Below are 21,033 nucleotides of genomic sequence, written 5' to 3'. Positions count from 1 at the left end.
GTTACCATGGGAACACATTGATTATTTAACAGTTTGGATGGAGCTTGTGCCCTGCACTTGCCAAGGTTCAGTGGGAGTCTTTGTAGCTTTACTGTCCCCGGGGGTCTGCAGCCAAGTGAGTGTTGTGTGGTGCAATGCCAAAGGGACATGATACACATCCACCGTGATGCTGAGAGACAAGAGACAGAGACACAATCTCAGCTGACAGAAGAGCAAGATGATAGATTGATGAATAAGAAACTATTATGAACAGATGGGTGAATGAGACAAGGGAGTGAGAGAATGAAGGGACTGAAGCGAGTGAATTTTCATCACTCCTGGTGGTCAGTGGGGACTTGTTGTAATGATCTCATGCTGGGGACACAGTCTGGACTCATTGTCATTGTGTGTACAGGAGGTCTTTGTGTCCAGTATGCTCACTTGCTTCCATATCTCAGCCTGTTGTCCATGTAGTACTAAAGCTACAGAAGTAAAGAACAACTGTCTGTGAAAGCAACCTTTAATGACTAGTGTATGAATTAAATTATTGTTATTTTCATTTTCATATCTAGATATTAATTATATCTGGTTAATTCTTGCCATATATGTCAGTCCCACACGTGTACTGAATAGGATCGGATCAGCTGGGTTGACTTGTGATCGGATCTCAACCAGGTGTAAATACCATCCATAAAGCATGACCACATTATTAAAAAAAAAAAAGGTCACCTTACTCGTCCTCTCCCTGCCAGCTTAGACAAACCTGGTAAAAGGTACAGGTAGTAGCAGTAGCTAGCAAGTGGTAAAATGTATGACTCTCTGTGACCTGGTGTGTGCCACGTTTGTTTACCAGTTCTGCCTAACTCACTAGCAGATCTTGTCACATACAGGCTGAGTTGGGTCAACAAGAATACTTTAAGCCATGTGTAAATGAAAAGGCCTGCAGACTGGATGCCACTATCCAGATAATAAATGTAGAAAGATCACATGTCTAAATGAGGCCGTCTTGCCAAATTCTCGAAGTCCTTTAGGGCTAGTCCAAGTCAAGTGACGCGTCTTCATGGGCAAATATCAAGTCTTTCAGGCCTCTGAATACTGATCTTCATGGCATAGACAGTGTTTTTACTTAGCAAAGACCTTGTCCTTTCAATGAGGAGGCATAGTAATTAAAATTTCATGCTTTGTGGCCATGTACAGTCTGTTGCTGTCTTATTTATCCTTTTTCCAAGATTTTGCCAAGTCAAGTCTCAGAGTAGCCAAGTTCAAATCAAGTTTCAAGTCCTCATTTTTCGAAATTTAAGTGTGATTCAGGCTCAGGTCTGCAGCCCTGGCACTGTACCACATCTACAACCTTGTACTGCCTTACCTATTGAATCACATCAAGCTCCCTGACCCACATTCACCTGCAACACACTGACAGACATTCCCATCTCCTCCTGGACTGACATCAATCTATAAGAGACTGCTTTTGTCTTCACCTCTGTGATCCTCAACCTGCCTCCCAGGGTAGGAAAATCCAGATACTGTAAGTTAGTGTTTGTCCTTTGCTCATCCTCTGTGGGCCCATTATAGCACAGACAGATCCTACCTCCGGTATGTGTCATAAATCTTCACTGGTGGTCATATCTTGTGGTCTTTAATCAGCTGTCTGTTCTCTGTGCAGCGGGTTAGCACAGAGGTATGAGCCAGTTACCAGAAGTCCCAAGGAGGGAGGGGTAATCCAATATAATCCACGTTACCTGAGTAAACTGCGAAATGTTAAACAAACTCGTGTTGAGATTACTCATGCTGAGATTATCTTCCATTATTCCTTTTGGTTTGCTTGTTATGTGAGATTCAGAAAGAGGGATTATGCAGCAATCCCAGGCCAGGATAATACTGCTGTTTTCTACAACTGATGGGTTTATTGTCTTTCCGCTGGACTTGTAGGTTCAGTTATCCCATTGGGCAGCATTGGTCCACTGTGATACTTATGATAAGCACTGCAGGCATTATACTGTAACAGGTGTGTTTTGTCACATGTGGTCTCAGTAGTGGATTCCAGTAGCTTAGTCTGTCAGTCACCAAGGGACAGTAGTAGCCAACGTATTCCCCTGTGTTGCCCTCAGGCTGCGTTTCATCACTTCTTGCTGCATGGGCTTCGGTTTCAGGGTTTTCCTTCACAATTGAAACTCACTAACATGGCTGCTGCTGGGGCTCGATGCCACAGATGCTTTTACTCCTAAACCCTCTCCTGGATTTTATGTGTGTGTGTGTTATGAGTTGGGGTCTAAGATGAATGGGGGGGGGGGGGGTGCAAAGCATTCATGAGAAATGTGCAAACACAAGCACAGACGTGAGCATCTGTTAGTCCATATGCAGATTACAACGAAGGCCTGATTGTGCTGACTGGAAGGGAGGGGTGGGGGTTTCCAGCCACAGCTGTCCAGAGTCATAGCACATCACCACTGAGTGGGGCAGGTCAGATCCACGGCTTCTGTTTATCTGGAGAGCAACCTTCATTACCAGGGAAGTCGCTCAATGACGAGTGTGGAGAAACAAAATGACACCTGCACAGCTTGTGAGCTGATGAAGGATTTTGATCAAAGGATCAAATCTTTTTAAGAGTGTGTTTCAAGTTACACTCTTGTGGATGCTGAAGTACAGCAGCCTCATGCAGCTTGACTGAAAACCCTTCAGCTTCTATGGTTAGATGAGATAAGACAATATACTACAACATCGTCATTTATAGCATTTATACTGCAATATCTGTCTCTTTAATATCTCTATATATGAACATTTATTTTTAACTCAACTAGCTGTTTATGGCAACTTTTGAATTTTATATGATGACAATATAATGTGGGGCTCACAAGTCAAGCTTTTGAAACACTTTCCCAATAATTTGTAATGTGAATGAAATAACAACTCTCTCTTCATTTTATTAAGATAGAACATTCAAATATATTTATTTATTTATTATATTGGTTTATTGTCCAGCTCAACATCTGTGTCATCTCAATGTTTACCATAGGTTGCCATTATTTTACAGATATCTTTACAGGTGGTTACACAATATACAAGGAAATGGCATAATAGTGCAGTTTACGTATAAAATTGTGTTACCAATAGAATGTAATGCATAATATTCCTCCTCCTACATAGGAGGAGAAAGATCAGAATTGACAGGCAATATCTGCATATATTAAGACAGAGCTAAAGGGGTGAGATTGGGTGAGGTGGGGGGAGGTTAGGGGGTGTAAGATAGGCAGCTAGTGATTTTCCCTTCAGTGTTGGACCTCAGGAAGTATAAGGTCCCAGAGCAGCACTGTCAGCATCCCCTCACCCACACAGCTCAATCAAATCAATAAAAAGTAGACAGCCTGTGTGCTGTAATAGAGGACGGCCATCAAGCTGCTCCTAAACCAACCAGCGTGTCTTCTCTTTTACACTCCCACTTCTCTGTTTCCACAACTCTCCTCTGAGGTCTCAGCTCACAGCTTCTTCAGCTTCTCTGCAGGCCTGAAATGGGAAAAGAAACACCAGGTGGCGCAATAGAGCTGAGCTGGAAAGTTAATTGAACTGTGAAACTTAAATTGTAATGCTTGAAGTTGGGTTCAACCAGGTTTTAAAGGCTAATACTGATGCTATGCATCAGTATTGCCAATAGGTAATCTGCATTTTGCATTTGACCCTTTTCACATGGCCAAAGAAAACAAAGAAAATGAAGAGTGGTCATTGTTTCCCCTAAATTAGTATTCATGTCTCAGAAGGGAGGATCAGAAATCACATTTAGACAGTCAAAAAAATGCAGAAGAAACATCAGAATGTATTATCTTATAAATTCAGAATTTTTATTAAACATTAAACAATTGTTATCAGTTGTACTGGTCGGCTAACTGTTAAAATACAAAAACAAAGATATTACATTTCAGTTATATAAAAATATAAAGAGGAAAAGCTGCAAATGCTCACAAACAAATGTTTACTTTTTTCCTTGATGTAAGACTTCAACAATTAAAATGTTGCCAACATGAAACATCACAAATTTTTTTTTAACCAACAATCCATATAGTAAAGCCTGACAATCATTTGACAATGATATTAATCAGAGAAAAGCCCTTTCTTTGAGAGACAAAATCATTGTCATCGTCAAATAATTCTGTCAGTTGTCTAACTGATTAATCAGCTAACTACTCTCAAATCACGTCTTACATATTATATATTAGATAATCCTAACCCCCTAAATTATAGAATAGAACAGGGTTCATAAATAAGATTAGACATTCCTTTTGTGTTAGTGGTGTGTGGTAGTTTCACAGTATTAACTGAATGGTTATTGAACCATAAATTCATACATACTGTATGTGGTGCTACATGGTGTTATTTCTGTGTGTGAAGTGAAAGTGAAAAGGAGGAGCTGATGTGGGATAAACGTATTGTCCCAACAGCTGGAACACAAGCCGGTTTGTTTAATGAGGTGACCGCGGGACGTCTGGCTGTGGTGGTTAATAAGCAGCGGTCTCTCTGCCCCAGTCCTCATTCTCAGTCCTCACACCTTTCCAACACCAACCCACCACCCCCCCCACCCCACCAAAACGCCTCCACCCCTTCCCCTCCCCATAGCCTCAGCCCCAAGGAGACTCACTGACTGTCCCCACGTCTGCGTGCTGCCAGCCTCACACACTGAGATAATGTGTATCTCTTCATATTCACAGGCCAACCCTCCCCCCATCATCGTCAACGCAGACTCACTAGATGCAGGCCCTTATGTAAGTATCTGTTCCCTCTCTCTGTACAGTATATATCTCTCTCATTCACACTCCCTCTGCTTCGGTGCATGAGCATGTTTGTGTGTGCGGTTTGAAAAGGCCTCCTCCTGGTAGCAACATGCTGTTTGTCATGTGGACCAACATCCATTATCCTGTTGACCCTTGCCGGTTTGTCGGGAATGTGCATTCTGCGGCAGCACATTTTAGTGTCACAGTGCATATATGTTTTAAGAAAGAGAGACATTTCTGATTGCAGCGAATCAGAAATTCATGGTGGTATTTTTAGCCAGTAAAACAATCTGGTGAATGTATCTTGTGTATATTTTGTCAATAATCCCATTCTCCACACTTCTCTGTATTCAGTCTGTACATAGGTCTGCTCTGTATTATATGGTATAGGATTCATCTGAAAGATTTGCATGCTTCGCTTTTTTCTTACTATATTTTTAGAAAATGGCATAATTCCGGCTCAGTGATGTAACTAATCATTGTGTTTTTTTTATTTTGGCAGGTAAATGGCAGTGATGGGATGTATAAATATGAAGAGATCATTTTGGAGAGGGTGAGCTTTACCACTTGCTTGTTAATTTTTTTCTTTTTTTCCCCACAATTTGCATATTCCCCCCTAATGTATTTCCTGCATGATGGATGGATTTCTCCCCACTAGGTGGTAGTAAGCAACTCATTCTTCACTCATTGAGCCTGAAGAACATGAAAACTAACGAAAAATCTAAATCTCTGTAATTGTACATGAGAATCATATGTGATACGGTGTGTTAGTGAAGTTATAGCTGTTACATAACTGCCGTAAGAATGTCTTATGTGTGATGTCTCATGTAAGTATGAGCACAGAATAAGGCCAATGAGGCATAGCTTTTTACATAATCCTGATGCACATGTCATCAGCAGACGCCAGAAATGTAAAGTGCTCTCCTGTTCAGTTGTTCAGCAGGCACCGCTGCACTTGTCAGCGGTGGTTCAGCCTGTAGTGGCAGAGCCTATATGTTTCTGCTCTCATTATTCCACCCACATATAGATGCACCTCCGAACCCATGATAGATGCACAGTATCTTTCTGCCCTTTCCACTCTAAGTGGCATTTCTGCATGCAGAAGGCTTGAATAAACTATGTGAAGTCACACTTTAAAAGGTCTGTGGGTGTGTAACATTTGGTGGTAAAGCCCAGTGTACTCCTCTCGGCTCCAGAGCAGCACACTGGGAGGCCTCAGCCTCCCTCTGTCCTAATTTGTTGCGACTGTTTCTCATTAATTATAGAAAATAATAAAGTGAAGTCTTTTCTCAGCTGTCTTGTTTGCTGCCTGTCTCTGTGGCCACGGCTGTCAGATGCAGCAGTGTCCCTGGACCCACTGGATCCAAATGGGTGCTCTGTCACTTCAGGAACAGGAACGACAGGAGGTGGTAGTGTCCGTCTCCTGTGGAGAGTGAGAAGCTCTGTATCATGCAATAGAAATGACGCTTCCCAACTCATCTTTACTTTAGATCATAAATCCACTTTTCTGTTGACACAGGGCATCTCTAACACGGATGCCTCTCTGCGGGTTGATGGAGTAAGCGTGACATTTTGAATGAAGTGCACCTCTTCCAATGGAATACATGGCATTATCATTTGTCACATGCAAGGACACACACACACGTGTCCACAAAAACAGGCATCAGAAGTGCCTGGAGAAATCCCTGGAGTAATCCCTGGAGTAGTTTGCATCAATCACGTGTTCCTCTGAGATACCAATACACTTAAGAGCCATATGGTACTGACCCGGAGCCCACATTGGGTCCATCACTTACATCTAAGTGTGTGCATGTGTGTGTTGTTTATTGTTCCCCACTGAAAATGCCAATCATAACCTGTGTGCAGGGGAACTCTGGCCTGGGCTTCAGCATTGCTGGAGGAATAGACAATCCCCACATTCCTGATGATCCGGGGATTTTCATCACCAAGATTATCCCTGGAGGAGCAGCTGCTATGGATGGACGACTGGGGTAAGGTCCCCTCCTCACCATCTTACCCTCCTCCTCACCTTATTCTGTCCATCTACTCTTTCCAAGCTCCTCCGCACCCTCTGTCCTCTCTCTCTCCTCTAACCTCCTTTCTCTCTTCTTTAATGCTCACTACCACCATGTCCCGCCAGGCAGTGCTGTGTGGGAGGCAGAGTTTCTACAGCCCTCTGCCCCCTGGCTCTGTGTGTTTCCTCAAAGTTATGATTCACTGGAAAACCAAAGCCTGAAACATGCAAAAATTATGATATGGAGTGCTTTTTTATGTGCTTTGGAGGTTTCTGATTACACTGGCCATGTTAGGGTCTCTCCCTGCCTTTATGCTGCAAAGTAACTCCATTGCTGTTTTCTGCTGACTGACAAGCTGGTATGTGTGATTTTATATATATAATGTTATATAAACATTTCCCCCTGCAGGGTTAATGACTGTGTGCTGCGTGTGAATGATGTGGACGTGTCTGAGGTGGTTCACAGCCGGGCGGTGGAGGCCCTGAAGGAGGCGGGGCCAGTGGTGCGGCTGTTGGTTCGACGGAGGCAGGCCCCACCTGAGACAATTCTGGAGGTCAACCTCCTGAAAGGGCCCAAAGGTCAGGGACATGTCGCACACTTAGAGAGAAATATAAAAGTTCATTTCCATACATTCTTCTACTTTTATCTACATATTTTTAGACATGGGTATGGTGTTAACTCACTGTTCCAGCATGAATGGGCATTAAATTTTGAAAAAAAATAGACTTTAAGACGAGATTTCTAAGGCAGCATTGTGTAAGAAGTGAACTATTCTGCACAGAGGAGGCAGACTCAAACATGTGTTATATATAAAAATGTATAGAATCAGAGGTGGCTCTATCTGACTGCGTGTATTACTCACCCAGGGCTGGGATTCAGCATCGCTGGCGGGATCGGCAACCAGCACATCCCAGGAGACAACAGCATCTATATCACCAAGATTATAGAGGGAGGAGCTGCCCAAAAAGATGGACGGCTGCAGACCGGAGACCGCCTGCTAGCTGTATGAGCCTGCACCTGACTTACTGAGTCACACATTCAGTTCTCAAATCAAATTGCACTCATTTTAGCTGTTCATTTGGCTCACTGTATGTGCTCTCTGTAGATGACTGACTGTTTATGGGACACGTTAAGTACACTTTATTTTGTGGTTGGTTGCCTCATCCTGTCATTTTAAGCTAAGTGAGGCACACAGCACACACATCAGCATTTATGCCTTTGTCCATGATTGATAATTTACCGTTTGGGCCATGGCATGGAACAATAAAAAGGTCTGTCAACTGCGTATGAGAGTGAGAGACATCACGTTTGTTTAAGGCTGCTGTATATCAAAAAAGGAATCACTCATCGCTACAGTCTTTGTGAAAATCCTGCAAATAATTATAGTTACCTCATCAATGAGCCCTCATTAACACAATATCTATTTACACAATATATATTCTGCTACATGTTTTTTAACTTGCAGTATACAGGACTGCCCTTTGCAGTGGTCATCTTTTCTCATTGACAGCTAATAAAATACAAAGGTGGCAAACTATACACTCCACTGTCATTGTGGAAGTCAAACATTAGGTCATAGCAGAGAAATAGCTGTTACTCCTCTGAGAAATAAAAAGTTGTCTTGGAGATGTTTGCCAAAGAAAATACTTTTTATCCCTCTGCCTTACATTATCAAAAGGTTATCTAGCTACAGAGAGGATCTCTATTTGAGAGCAGGCGCATGACAACATGCAGACTACTTCATTTGCAGCACTAATATACAGTATATTGTGTCCTCAATTTTCAACGTTTCTCAGTTCACATATAGTACTGTACCTGTTCCTCTGTTCTCTCACGTTGGACTGACAGTGAAGTGAGCACATTGCATCAGTGTAACCAAAACTGCTAAAATATGGGGTGTTCAGAAACTTTTGACTGACAGCATATTTCCAGGGAATCGAGTGTTAACAGACAAAACTGCAGAAATTTGCAGCGTCTTTAAAAACCTCTACCTACTGCTTTTCACCTCTGTTAACGTTGCACAGCACACCAACCTTTCACTCTGCTTATTGAGATGTACAAAAATCTCATAATACCTCCAAGCTATGATTCATTATTGTGTTGGCTGGTGTGATGGCTGCTGTGACGCGTCATGTTGTCATAGTGCAGCTCAGACACACGAGTAGTTCGGGTGTTGATACAAGGATTTTTCCCTCCTCTCTTCTCTTGACAATTGTCGCATTCAGGTGAACAACATCGTGCTGCAGGACGTGCGTCACGAGGAAGCGGTGGCCGCACTGAAGAACACCTCCGATATGGTTTACCTCAAGGTGGCCAAACCAGGACCGGTGCATCTCAATGACATGTACGCCCCTCCAGACTACTCCAGCAGTACGTATCTATCTCTTCTCGTTGATATAGTCGTCCTTGTAGTGCAAATTCATACACAGTCCGAGCCAGAAACTGGATTTTACATTTAGTAATACATACACAGCTGCCTCAAAACTAGAACGGGTGTATTTATATAAAATGTTTGATGTTAGGTGAAGGGTGATTTATAAGTCGAGGTCCCTGTCAGCATGTTTTGTACCGGGAATCAGCTTTTTATCTTTATCAGAGATATTTCAGCTGGCCTGCATGAATTTTTGTGTTGGATCACTGTTCTCTCCCCAAAACTGCTATGCCCAGACACCCACATAGTGAATGTAGTGACTGCTTGCACACACACACACACACACACACACACACACACACACAGACACACACACACACACACAAAATCCTTCCCACAGCAACAACAAGCGCAGTTCTCTGCCTCCCACTGAGTGTGGATGGTTTCTCACATCCCACCTGCTCATGAGAGCCCACGATCTTGAGCTGCAGCATCTCAAATTTCTACAGAACAGTGATTTAGTATCAGAGGGGCCTACTGAGGGCTTTTTGTATGTTCTAAATGTTTGCAGTTGCCGGGGTTTAAACAAGCCCTTAATGCAGACTTAACCCCGCTCTGACAGTATAACCCGTGGTCAGATGATCTGGATTTGAAAAGCTTGTTTTATCATGCTCAGCTGCCTCCATCAAGAATGTAAATTCAGGGAAAGAGGTGTTTTTTCATGCCAGTGGTCTTGCTTTTGCGTGCATGCATCAGTTTTTTAGAAAAATGTGTTTCCTCTGAGGTGATAAGAGGATTGACAGAGAAACATCAGGTGTAGATTACTGAAACATGTCTGTTCATACTTTAGTCAGTTCTAGTTGTGAATTGTGTAAAGAATTAGCACAGACAGAAAAAAAGAGACAAGAGATGATTTTTCATGCATAAAAGGCCTAGCCAATTTCCTAAATGCCGTTTTGAGAAATTGTGGTTTCATACAACCTGGGTCTTATTTTTTGTAGTTTTGGCCACCTTTCCTATTGCTAATAATATCATCATCACCAAGTGCAGTCGCTAAGATCTGGGAATGCAGAGACTTTGCTACAAAGACGAACAGTCAGATGATCGGACAAGTTTTAAAACAATCTCAAAGGTTGGGTAAACTTGTCTGGAAGAGAAAATGAAATTAAACATTAAAATTATTATCCAAACTGTCCAGTGTAAACATCTACAGTTGACAGGTCGACTGCTCAGGTTCAGCTTTGAGATATTTTATAGTTGTTGAGGATATTTTAGTCTGGATCAAAGTGGTGGACCGACCACTGGGTATATTTAGAGAAGGCAGTGAAGTTGTCTTATGCAGTGTTCCTGTTGCACCTGTGTTGTAATCATTCTTTCTTTCCCCCTACTGGTCTGGCCCTCCCTCCAGCCTTCCCCACCATGGTGGACAACCACGTCAGCCACAACTACATGGGGGCAATGGAGCCTAAGCCAGTGTACCCGCCGCCCCAGGTTACCCCGTCCAGGTACTCGCCAGTTCCCCGCCACATGCTGGGGGAGGAAGACTTCACAAGGTAGGTTACAGACCGGTTCCTCCATGAATGATTCTCCTCCCATACTTTACACTTATGCAGGCTCTATGAGTGTATTTAACTAAATCACAGCACATCGTTTACCTCTGGCAATCAGCTAAAGGCGTGTTTGGTATTTGCTGGTGTAGCTGTAGTTAAGGAATAACATGGCTGTAGAGCACAATTGTATGCTGTTAAATTACGTTTTTAAAACAAGTATGTTAAATTTGCATGGGTTTCTTTTTGTTTCTAGTCGCCTCCATTTCGTTGTTGTTTTATAGGTGTTGTCATGGTTCCTTTGACGATACGTGTGCATATTTGTATTTGATGAAGCAAAGCAAATGCTTAGTTTACATATTTCATCTCATCAGGGCTCATGGTGGTGCATACTACATAATAGCTGGCCAGTGTGTGGTGGCTGTGTGCTGAGAGAGGCCTCTTGTCACTTCTCGTACTTGTTATGACTGAGGTTTAACCTTTGACCTCCTATCCAAGTACTGGATCAGAAGTAGCATTCATAGGGGCTTGATTGGAGTGTCCCACGAGGCCTTGGGTATCTTAACCCACAGCTCTGGGGAGGAGGCTGTATTCTCCCTGTGTGTGTGTGTGCGCGTGTGTGTGTGACTGCATGCAGGCGTTTATACAGTACGTGTCTGTATGTTGTGGAGTGAATGTGTTACTGGATGAGTGTTAGTTGTCCCTGTAATGTCCCTGTCCAAGCTGTCCACATGACTTGTATGTGCATTTGTCGCATCTTTGTTGGTATGTGTGCCTTATTTGTGTCCTACACTTGTCCCGTTCACTGTGATTCCTGTACCCCACAGCAGGGCTGAACCTATTTACAGTGTCATCCACAAACCTGGGGACAGCAAGGTGCCCCAGGCCCTCTACAGAGGCTTCTGTCCTTCCCCTGCTCCCTTGTGCCAAGGTCCACTCCCCTTCTCTGGCAGGTACTAACCTAGTCCATCACGCCTTGCTTAGCTAACCCTCCTCTCTATAGCTCAGCATCTTGATCTGGCATCAGACAGGAGTAGGGCCAGAGAGGGATGGAGGCCACCTACCTCACCAGTAGTATGCTCTACGATTTGTGTGCAAAATACGCCAAAATGAATAGACAGAGAGGAGCAATGGACAGAAGATAGAGCTCTTATTTTCAAGCAGGGCTTTCTTCTATCTTATTTAAACTTTCTCTTTCTGTCTGTATGTTTGCATGTAAATGTTTCCCCACCTCATATCTACCTTACTGCTTTATACGCTGGTACTTTAAGTGTGTGGCTGCTTTTTTTGTTTGTATGACATACCCAGTAATCGACTCATATTCAGGTGCTGCTTAATCTGTCACGACTTCCCATGAAACATGTTGAAAAACTAAATACTGTAACAACAACAGGAAACTGACTGTAGAGCAGAAATGAAAGAAATAAGCGTATTATTATTTCTTGCCCTTTGTGTATGTTTTGTCTTTTTGCTACTACACATGCACCACCACCACCACTACTTTTCATATTTTAAAAAGGTCTAACCCTTGTCATTTTTCAATTTTCTACTAATCTGCTCACATCCATGAATCTCAAACAATAGTGCCCTGTTCATCGCAGTTTAAAATGGAGTCGTACCTGCTCTTCACAAACACATCTCCACAGGAGTGCAGCCGAAAGGGCTTCACGCTCCCACAAGCTGCTCAATTCCATCTGTCAGGACGCATCGATAAAACTAAGCCTCTATGTTGGGCCAAGTTACTTTCGCTGGTGGTTACTGCTGAAGACAATAATATACATGATATTTATGGCAGTCCTTGTTGTTTTTTCACTTTTTGGCATTACCAAATGTGCAAAAGGCCGCCTGTTTGTTGATTTTGTTTCACTTATTCATTTATATTAGATCCACAGTCTTGTCCATCGAGCACTACCTCATGGATGAATGCCCCCGATTTTTCTGTGAACCATTGCTTTGATGTGACGTGTTTGTGTTAAATGTAGCCTTTATTGTGTAACATATATGCCATATACTGATGTCAGAGTGTGCTTTCCTGTATGTGTGTGTGTGCATGAATAGAGAGAGAGAGAAAAGCACAAATTCTGGTCTTGCTGCTTGGCTGTAACTTAAGGCAGGTTGTGGTGTTTAAAAAGAAAGGACAATACATGAGGATGGGAAGGCTTATGGGAGCCACCCAACACAAACATTCTGCTTTACAGCGTTGGAATGTTTTGCCTGCTGCTCTGTGTATGTAAATATAAACACCAAGCCTTTGCTGTTACCATAAATGTAATAGGGAGTAAGAGCCTGATCCGGAACGGGCCAACAGACCAGTAGCAGCAGACAGTCCTGCAGCTGTCATGATTCATCTGCACGCTGGGAAAACCAGGCCATGCACTCAGGTCTTACCCCTCTCATCCCCCGTGCTGCCAGCACCAATCACACACACATACTGTACACTGAGACATTTGCTCATAATGTGCTGACGCATACGAGCACACACGCAGATGCATGTGCTTTAAGTGCAAGGCACAATTATGACATGCACACAGACCTGTGGGTATACATCTCGCACACCAGACAACTCATAAATCAACGCTGCAAATGAGAACAGCCTGTATACTGTGACCCGCACATGCACCTGTTTGCCCCCAGTGGGTTTGTGTGTCATGTCGGCTGCAGAATCAGAAAAGAGTGGCATGGTCTCGGAGGACATCATGTCCGACAGCCGACTTGATCCCAATCACAGCAGATGAGCATCCGGCTCCATCAGGCTGACAGGCAGATAAGAGACACCTCCCTCCAGCCCCAGCAGCTTCCCCATTGGCTCCGACCAGGAGGGGTTATTTTAGATGTATGCTATTGTAAGCACAGGCTTCCGCAGAAGTGGAGCAGGCTGGTTGTGAGGAATGAGTCAGAGCTTGTATCGGCCCTCTGCCCATCTGCACATCCCCCTCAGTGGTGTCATCACAGACACATCCCCCGACACCCCCCCCCCCCCCCCCCCCCCCCCCCAACCCCCATCTTCTCCATCTGATATTACCCCCTTTCTGGAGATATGTCAGTACTGTACATAGCTTCCTTGCAACCCTGTTTCTGTCCACATTGGACTTGATAAGAGATAAAACCTCTAGGTGTAAATATTCATGTTTAGTGTAAACATAAATCTGCGTGTAGTGGTGACAGTGTGCGCAATCACTAAACAAACGGCTCCTCTCTGCTGGTCAGGGCTGTAGTTGTTAAATATATACAACAATGCTTCTGGTTAGGCTGCTTTGTTCAAGCACAGCTTGTGTAAATACAGAAGTTAGAGGACTGTAGCAGGAGGTGAGCTAATCAGTAACTTTGTGTGTCTCACGCACAAACAGAACCTTTGATTGGGCAGCGCAAGAATTCAGTCATCGGTAGCAAGGAACACTTTGACCTTTGGGTAGCATTTTTAAAAGTTGCAAAAGCACAAAGGGGAGTTTAAAATAAAAGTTCTCACAGCAGATTCAGCTGAGTACTCTTCTTAGGTGTTAATCATTCATCGCTCCAATTTTATTCTTAGTCACAGTGAGAGGCATGAAATATCTTAAACTGTCTATCACCTTAGCAATGAATACATTTTTCCCTTTGTGAAATTAGAGGAAAATTGCAGGCCATGAAGAAGAGGCAGAGAAAATCTACAGCTGAAATTTAAGTAGTGAAAAGGCAGAGAGAGATAAAGCAGCATTTTAATTTTATCTGTATACGCTTCTATAAATAAGCTGATGTGATCCATTCAGGGAAAGGGAGAGATAAATGCTGCGAGAGGTAGTGTCTGTCTGTGGAAAATGGCGTCCATCTGCAGTGTCCACCATTAATCAGCCAAGCAGAGCCAATTACTGGGCTGAGTCCAGGGCAGCATGACCCATTGAACCCCGCAGCCCAGATAACCATTCACAGCTTTAGGACTGAACTGCGACCACCTCAGCCAGCACACTGAAACAGGCAGGGAAAATGTGGCGGTGAGAGAGGCGGTGGGTTCTGAATTAGAGAAAAGAGTCGCAGGAGAAATGGCAGGGCAGAGAGAAAGGGTTTTAACCGCTCTATAACTGTTTACATTCCTGGCATGGATGAAAAGGCAAAGGGGGGAAGGGAGGGTAGGCAGGTCTTGTGATAGGGAGGGAGGACTTCATTGCTGCATCTAAAAGAGCAGGAATTCATTCCCACTTTCCATGAAAATGGCCTGGCGATACACATCCTATGGACAAACAGTGCATGCAGAAACACACATGCACACTGCTCCAAAAAGAAACCGGCCTGATGTGTTCAAACATTCCACAGTAGTCTGTACATTATTTTCACACAAGGAAATCAGCCAGGTCGCAGACTATGGGGGCGTCAAATCAAAGGCCTGAAAGTCACTTCATGAGCTCCTCAGTTTGTTTACACGAATTAGCAAGGAGCTTCTGGGAATCCGTCTGCCTAGTCTCCAGAGGGCCAGGCTAACAGACAGGAATGCTGGTGTGCTGAACTGGGGGGGGGGCTGGACCCAAAGCAACATTAGAGCAGAGATGACAGCACAATCTGAAAGGGGACTAAAGTTGGATAGCATCCAGTCCAACACACGCGAGTCCCAGTGCAGTTCTGGTTACTCCAGATGTGATTGAAGGGTGACTTTGGCTTCTTCCTGTGGAACGGAACAAAGATGATTTGCGTGGGAGCAGTAGGGTTAAGTGTTAAGTCTTGCCTTACTAGTGATGATGGGGATGAGAGCGTTTGTGACAGCCCAAAGAGGAGCTGTTTCCCATCACAGCACACAAGGATGAGATAGGGAACATCAAGCCCCAAACACGGGAGCTTCTAAAATTGCAGCCCCTCTCTCAGTGGAAGGCCAGATAGGCAGAGAGGTCGAGGAGCAAGAGCTGAGCTGAGCAATGTGCCATAGCCACCATGTTCACGGTCAACATCTCATCTTCCATGTCGCTGGTGAGGAGCCTGCCCGAACGCACAGTTAGGAAATGCTCTTTCAGAAGCAAGCACCGGATCCGGATCCTAAGGTAACCATGGAGATCTGTGTGCCTTGTCAAGCTGGGCTGAAAATCTCAAGATGGAAAGCAAGGTTATTTTAAGCTTGGCTTGCTTGAAAGCAAGTCAGTTGTTGTTGTATAAAGGCAATTGCTACTTGCCTTTTTTTTTTATTCATTTATTTTTTATCTCTGGTGCTAAAAAAAAATGTAAATGGTAGAACAAGAACATTATGGAGGAAATGTTTTAAGCCTACAGTCATCTGTCCCGGATTCTGCATTGTACAAACACTACTTATAAGGAATCCTGCAAACCCAGAGTCACTATGTTGCTGCTCATCTATCTTTTTTAGTGGCCTCACAAAAAAACTCTTCATCTGAGTTCAGTTAATTGCAAATGAGTACACTTTAACAGGCACAGGCACTGTTTTACCATTTAGGACTTTCCATTGCTGCTGATCTCTTTTAGTGGAGTAATCAACGCTTTTTCCAGGCAGTCAGGGGTATGATTCTGAAAGTTTGGAATGCTGCCTCGGCTGCCATCGATGGGAAAATGGTCTTAACAGCGAGTTAGAGCTCAGCCATTAGGGATTGAGTAGGAATTGTTCCTGTAGACCGCAGGCTGAGTACTGCAAGGGAAGACCACTAATAGGAACCATGCAGTGTTTTCTGTTAAAAAAGGAAACTGTGTTTGTGTGTGCGCCTGAGCCTGTACGTGCATGCATGTATGCTTATGTGTGTATATATATATATTGTGTGTGTGTGTGTGTGAGAGTCTAATGTTGGGCTTTCTAGAGTGTGTGTATTTGCACTTGTGTGTTCTCAGAGGGATTTTGCTGGACCATAGCAGCGGTTTGGCCTCTCTAGCATCTTAAAACTGAGGCAGTCTGAATAGCCTGCTGAAGGATGAGTCATAGTGGCTAAAGCTAAAGCAGAGCTTCAGCGGGTCTGTCGAGCAGGAGGTAGCTCATTGTGTCTACCGACATTAATACGAGTGGATGTTTAAGTGTGTACACTTGTGTACATTTCCATGAGATTGCCATGCATACTCAGGAAGTGTTATAGTCAATAGATCACCTGCTTTTGGATCGAGTCGTGTGGCTGCTTGTCTTATTGCTTACATAGTAGTGAAGGAACAGTGCTATCCAAGTGGTTATCAAAGTAATCCAAATTATCTTTATTAGCAGGATGATTAGTGCATGATTGTTATGTGGTTAATCATTGTTTCTGCTGGTGTATAGTGTCCGCTAGATTAATCACTTATAAGTTCTATTTAAGGCACTCACATTCAAATATATACAGAGTGGATCTACAAAAAAAGATCTACAGGCCCTCTGCTTGTAGCTGCCTAAACTGAATGCGCTCGACATTTTGGGATTGTACACAGTGTAAGCCGGTAGAAGATGGCTGTTGTCTGAAACAGCCTCTGTGCAGCCCTCTGTTTATGCTCTTTTTGTTTCAGTTGTATCTCTCGCTCTCTCTCTCTGCTCATCTCTTCTGTGCTCTCTGTCCTGCCCTTCACCCTGACACTGTCACTCTGTTTGGCAGGGAGCCAAGGAAGGTGTTGCTGCACAAAGGCTCCACAGGCCTGGGCTTCAACATTGTCGGCGGGGAGGATGGAGAAGGCATCTTTGTCTCCTTCATCCTGGCAGGAGGACCGGCTGACCTGAGCGGCGAGCTGAGGAGGGGCGACCGGATTCTCTCTGTCAGTATATCAACCGCAGGTTTTTTGTTTATCCACATCAACAACTGTTGCAAATTGGAGGCATCGCTGGGAGATTTTCAGCCAGCTCCTTCTGTCAGAATAATGATGATAGAATTAAGGTGGCCTAGTGTTTAGAAAGCCAGCAAACATCTGGCCTGCTGAAATGTCCTTGAGCGAGACATTAAATTCATAACAACTCAGAGGGAGCTTAGTGGTGCTCTGCCAGAAAAGAGAATTTTGTGAATCAATAAAATATCCAATAAACTACACATTTAAATCTCCTGACTTGTATTTCATAACTCTTTAACCTTTTCAGAATCCAGTGTTGCTCCATATATGCCTGTTTTATTTCAGCGCTGTTGTCTGAAAATACATTGATACACAGTATAGAAAAAGATCATCTTCAACTAAAGGATGAAGAAATGCCTTTATTGTGTTCATGGTGTGTCTGCATTGATAGCTAAAAAATATACTTTTATTTAAAATCAGAGGTCTTATCTTGTAGTAAAGTCACATAATTTTCATACATATTATAATCCAGACATAATGTTAGGTTTTCACATGATGACAAGCAGCTGCTATCTTTGGGATCTACTGAGGGCTTTGTCTTGCTAAGTTTCCCTCTGTTGGTTTTGCTGCAGGTGAATGGAGTGAACCTAAGGAATGCCACACATGAGCAGGCAGCTGCAGCACTGAAAAGAGCTGGACAGACCGTCACCATCATTGCTCAATACAGGCCTGAAGGTAAGGGCCTACGATCTCAAATCATGCATGAATACTTCATGATATTGTGCCAAAATGGATCTTGACCTTCTTGACCTTAATGGTCTGTAGTGGAAAGTGTTATCATCAACAGTCTTTATTTCCAAAAGCCAGATTATCTGGTTAGGTTAGATTGTTTTCTAAAATGTCTTCTGTGGTTCTGGAGGTGACTTTCTAAAGTTGGGCTTGGACACTACAGATTTATTGCAGAAAACCTGAAACACAAACAAGGGGCATCAAATTTGCATGAAGGTTTTTGATATTTTGGGAAAATATTCATGTTATCAAAGGTTACATGAAAATATAGATACCATTCTCGCTTTGGTATGGTAAATGTAGCTACTGCTGGTTGTAGCTGTAACTTCATATTTAGCATAAAGATGTGAGAGGCAGTGAGGGTCTAACTAAAGGCACTGTCAAGTTACATGATGGGAAATGTAGGATTCAGTCCCACCTTTAAGGAACCTTATCAACAGGGAGACAGATTTCATTTCTCCCCAAAATCTACTCCTGAGCTTTGTAATCTAATGCCAGCCTTTAAAATGAGGTTAATTATTTTCCTGAAACAGCTGGGAATGGTAATTTTTAGCAAACCGTGTATTTGTTGTGAACTATTTTCAGCCGTGGATTAATACACATTTGGTGCTCTAGTGAGTACTTTCAGCAGCAGGACAGTATATGTAGGATTGACTGGAGGATCATGTGCACTGTGTGGCTCACTTATATGCTTTTAATAGTTTTTGGACAACTCTGGAGGTGTATGGCACAGATTTCAAAAAAGTTATATCAGGCCTGTTAGTATGATTGGTGTATTATTGGTTTGGTCATTTCATGGTGTCATCTATAGACAACAAGAAAAACTAAAATATCATCAGACATCCTTGTAGTGACATCCTTCTAGTGTTGCAAAGGAAACATCAGATCTACCTGGCGCGGCTGTGGATGCGTGAGAAGCTCTGGTTGCTAGTGGGGACGGCGCTCCTGATAGGCTCGCATGAGGAAGTATTCAGGTTCAGGGGCGGCTCTTGTGTTAGCAGGCTGAAGTGTGGAGCCAACTGGAAGGCGGGCAAACGAACCGCTGTTGTCCTTCCCTGTTCAAACTCCGAGCCCCCGCGAGCAAGCCGCCGTCCGTGGGCTCAGAACCGGGACAGCGGTGGAAAGAGGAGAGTAAGCGGAAAACTGCGCTCATTGCTCTACTTCCCTTGCGACTGCCGAGGAAAGTTTTTTTAGAAAAGCCGAAGAGTGGAAGGTGGAAAACGAACAGCGTCCAACTTTTATCTGTCTCACCAGCCTGTGCGGATGGGGGATGGGCTCGAATACAACAGCAGCACAGCACAGCAGAGCAGAAGCCGCATGAACTCCCTAATGGCCGGATGAAGAAACTGCCGGCTGCGACTGCGAAATAATAGCCACGGTTTCATTTAATTGAGGTGAGACGAGGAAGGAAGGCAGAAAGATTGCGGGAAATACTGTCACACTGAAACAGGAACGAGCTGCGTGAGTTACATTGCAGAGATTGTTTATTTTGACTGCTACTGTACCGAGGTAGTTTGCTGCCCCTTTTAGCTGTGACCTGTGGTTTACTTAAGTAGTAAAGTTATAGCACAAAAAGTAAGTGTGCCGTCCCCTTGTGTCTGAGCTGCTAGAATAAGAAGCAGGAATTAACCCTCTGTAAGTGGCAACACAAGTTCAACAAGGCTCTCTTTAAACGGCCTTGAAATTAATGTTAAGTTACCATGGCAGACATGTGATTGCCTCACCCCTACTGTAGTTCATGCAACCGCTTCCATGTTACAGTCCTGCCATTACCTGGAATCCGCATCCGTTTGGCTTTATGTCTTTTTTTTTTCTCCCTGACTCCTCAGTTTACTTCTTATTTGTAACATATATATATATATATATAGCAGGATCCATGTAGGCACCTTGAACTATACTGCTGTTATGTAACCTAAACCTTTAGGTGGGGACACACAGGTGTGGTCAAACAGGTGTGTGTCAGCTCTGTGGTGATGGCTCAAACAGTGACCTCACCAGTGAATCTCTGCTCTTTACATTCACATTACACTTGAATGTCACCACCGCACCAGACTTTGGACGTAACGCTCTCAGACCACAAGTCCTCTTTCATTGCTGACTAAAGCAAAATTTATGTGTCGCTTAGCCACGTGAGTCTTTATCTAATTTAACAGAGTTTATTCCGCAAAATGACAGCACTCTGTCTTTGTAATAGTAAATCACAGGTTGGCTGTGCATCAGTGCTACTGTGGCAGTTGCATTTTTTCTCAGCATCTTTGTAATTCTTTGCATGTGTACTGGAGCATGCTGCAGTAATGCTATCACAATAATGGGAAGGATATTGTAAGCTTTAGATCCAGGCTGAGTTCTGAAGTTGGACTATGACAGGAATGTGCATGGGTATAAGTTGCAGCACGTTCCCACTCTTCTATATTCCATTGGCTTTCAATAAAACACAAGCCAGAAATGTCCAATAACGCTCCAAGGTCATTGAAATTGAGGTGGAACAGGATCAGTGGGTTGGCGTGGAACGAAGCTAAAGAAAGACGCAGGCTGAGATCAAAACTGACAATACTGCGGTATAGGCTTTACTTCTGTTACAAAATGCTGATTACAATGCCCCATTCTTGTCCATTTGAGTTCATGTTGCCTTGCATGCCAGAGCATTCAGGCAGCATCTTGAATAATGATGTGGTTAGTAGAAGGGAACCTTTGTTTTCTATACCAAATCATGCTTTCAGCTCTGCGCCCCCTTTGTGACCCGGTGAAGGACACTTATCTGTTTGTGTACAATGCCTAACTACTCTAAACATATGAGTTGAGTACTGGCAAATGATTGACTTCCTGCATCCCCACTGGTGACCTGCGATCTGTCGCCAGTAAATCTGTTGGCAAAGCGGTGTGTGACA

At 43.6% G+C, this 21,033-nt stretch overlaps 1 protein-coding gene across 6 annotated transcripts in view; it reads left to right on the top strand.

The window, feature by feature from the left end:
* Nucleotides 1-21,033, top strand: part of dlg3 (discs, large homolog 3 (Drosophila)) — a 75,407-nt gene that overhangs the window by 40,071 nt on the left and 14,303 nt on the right. For 2 of the 6 annotated variants that reach the window (XM_041047534.1, XM_041047535.1), the window contains exons 5-13: nucleotides 4,677-4,730; nucleotides 5,242-5,292; nucleotides 6,606-6,730; nucleotides 7,163-7,332; nucleotides 7,621-7,757; nucleotides 8,980-9,124; nucleotides 10,516-10,678; nucleotides 17,191-17,347; nucleotides 17,989-18,091. In XM_041047534.1, coding sequence (XP_040903468.1) covers nucleotides 4,677-4,730; nucleotides 5,242-5,292; nucleotides 6,606-6,730; nucleotides 7,163-7,332; nucleotides 7,621-7,757; nucleotides 8,980-9,124; nucleotides 10,516-10,678; nucleotides 17,191-17,347; nucleotides 17,989-18,091 — 1,105 coding nt within the window. Of the gene's footprint in view, nucleotides 1-4,676; nucleotides 4,731-5,241; nucleotides 5,293-6,605; nucleotides 6,731-7,162; nucleotides 7,333-7,620; nucleotides 7,758-8,979; nucleotides 9,125-10,515; nucleotides 10,679-17,190; nucleotides 17,348-17,988; nucleotides 18,092-19,165; nucleotides 19,607-21,033 lie in introns of those variants that run through there. The other 4 variants (XM_041047536.1, XM_041047538.1, XM_041047539.1 and 1 more) reach the window with 3 other exon arrangements.

Source organism: Toxotes jaculatrix, chromosome 10 (genome assembly GCF_017976425.1).
Source record: "Toxotes jaculatrix isolate fToxJac2 chromosome 10, fToxJac2.pri, whole genome shotgun sequence".
Classification (NCBI taxonomy): Eukaryota; Metazoa; Chordata; class Actinopteri; family Toxotidae; genus Toxotes; species Toxotes jaculatrix.
This window is presented reverse-complemented; position numbering and strand designations above follow the sequence as displayed.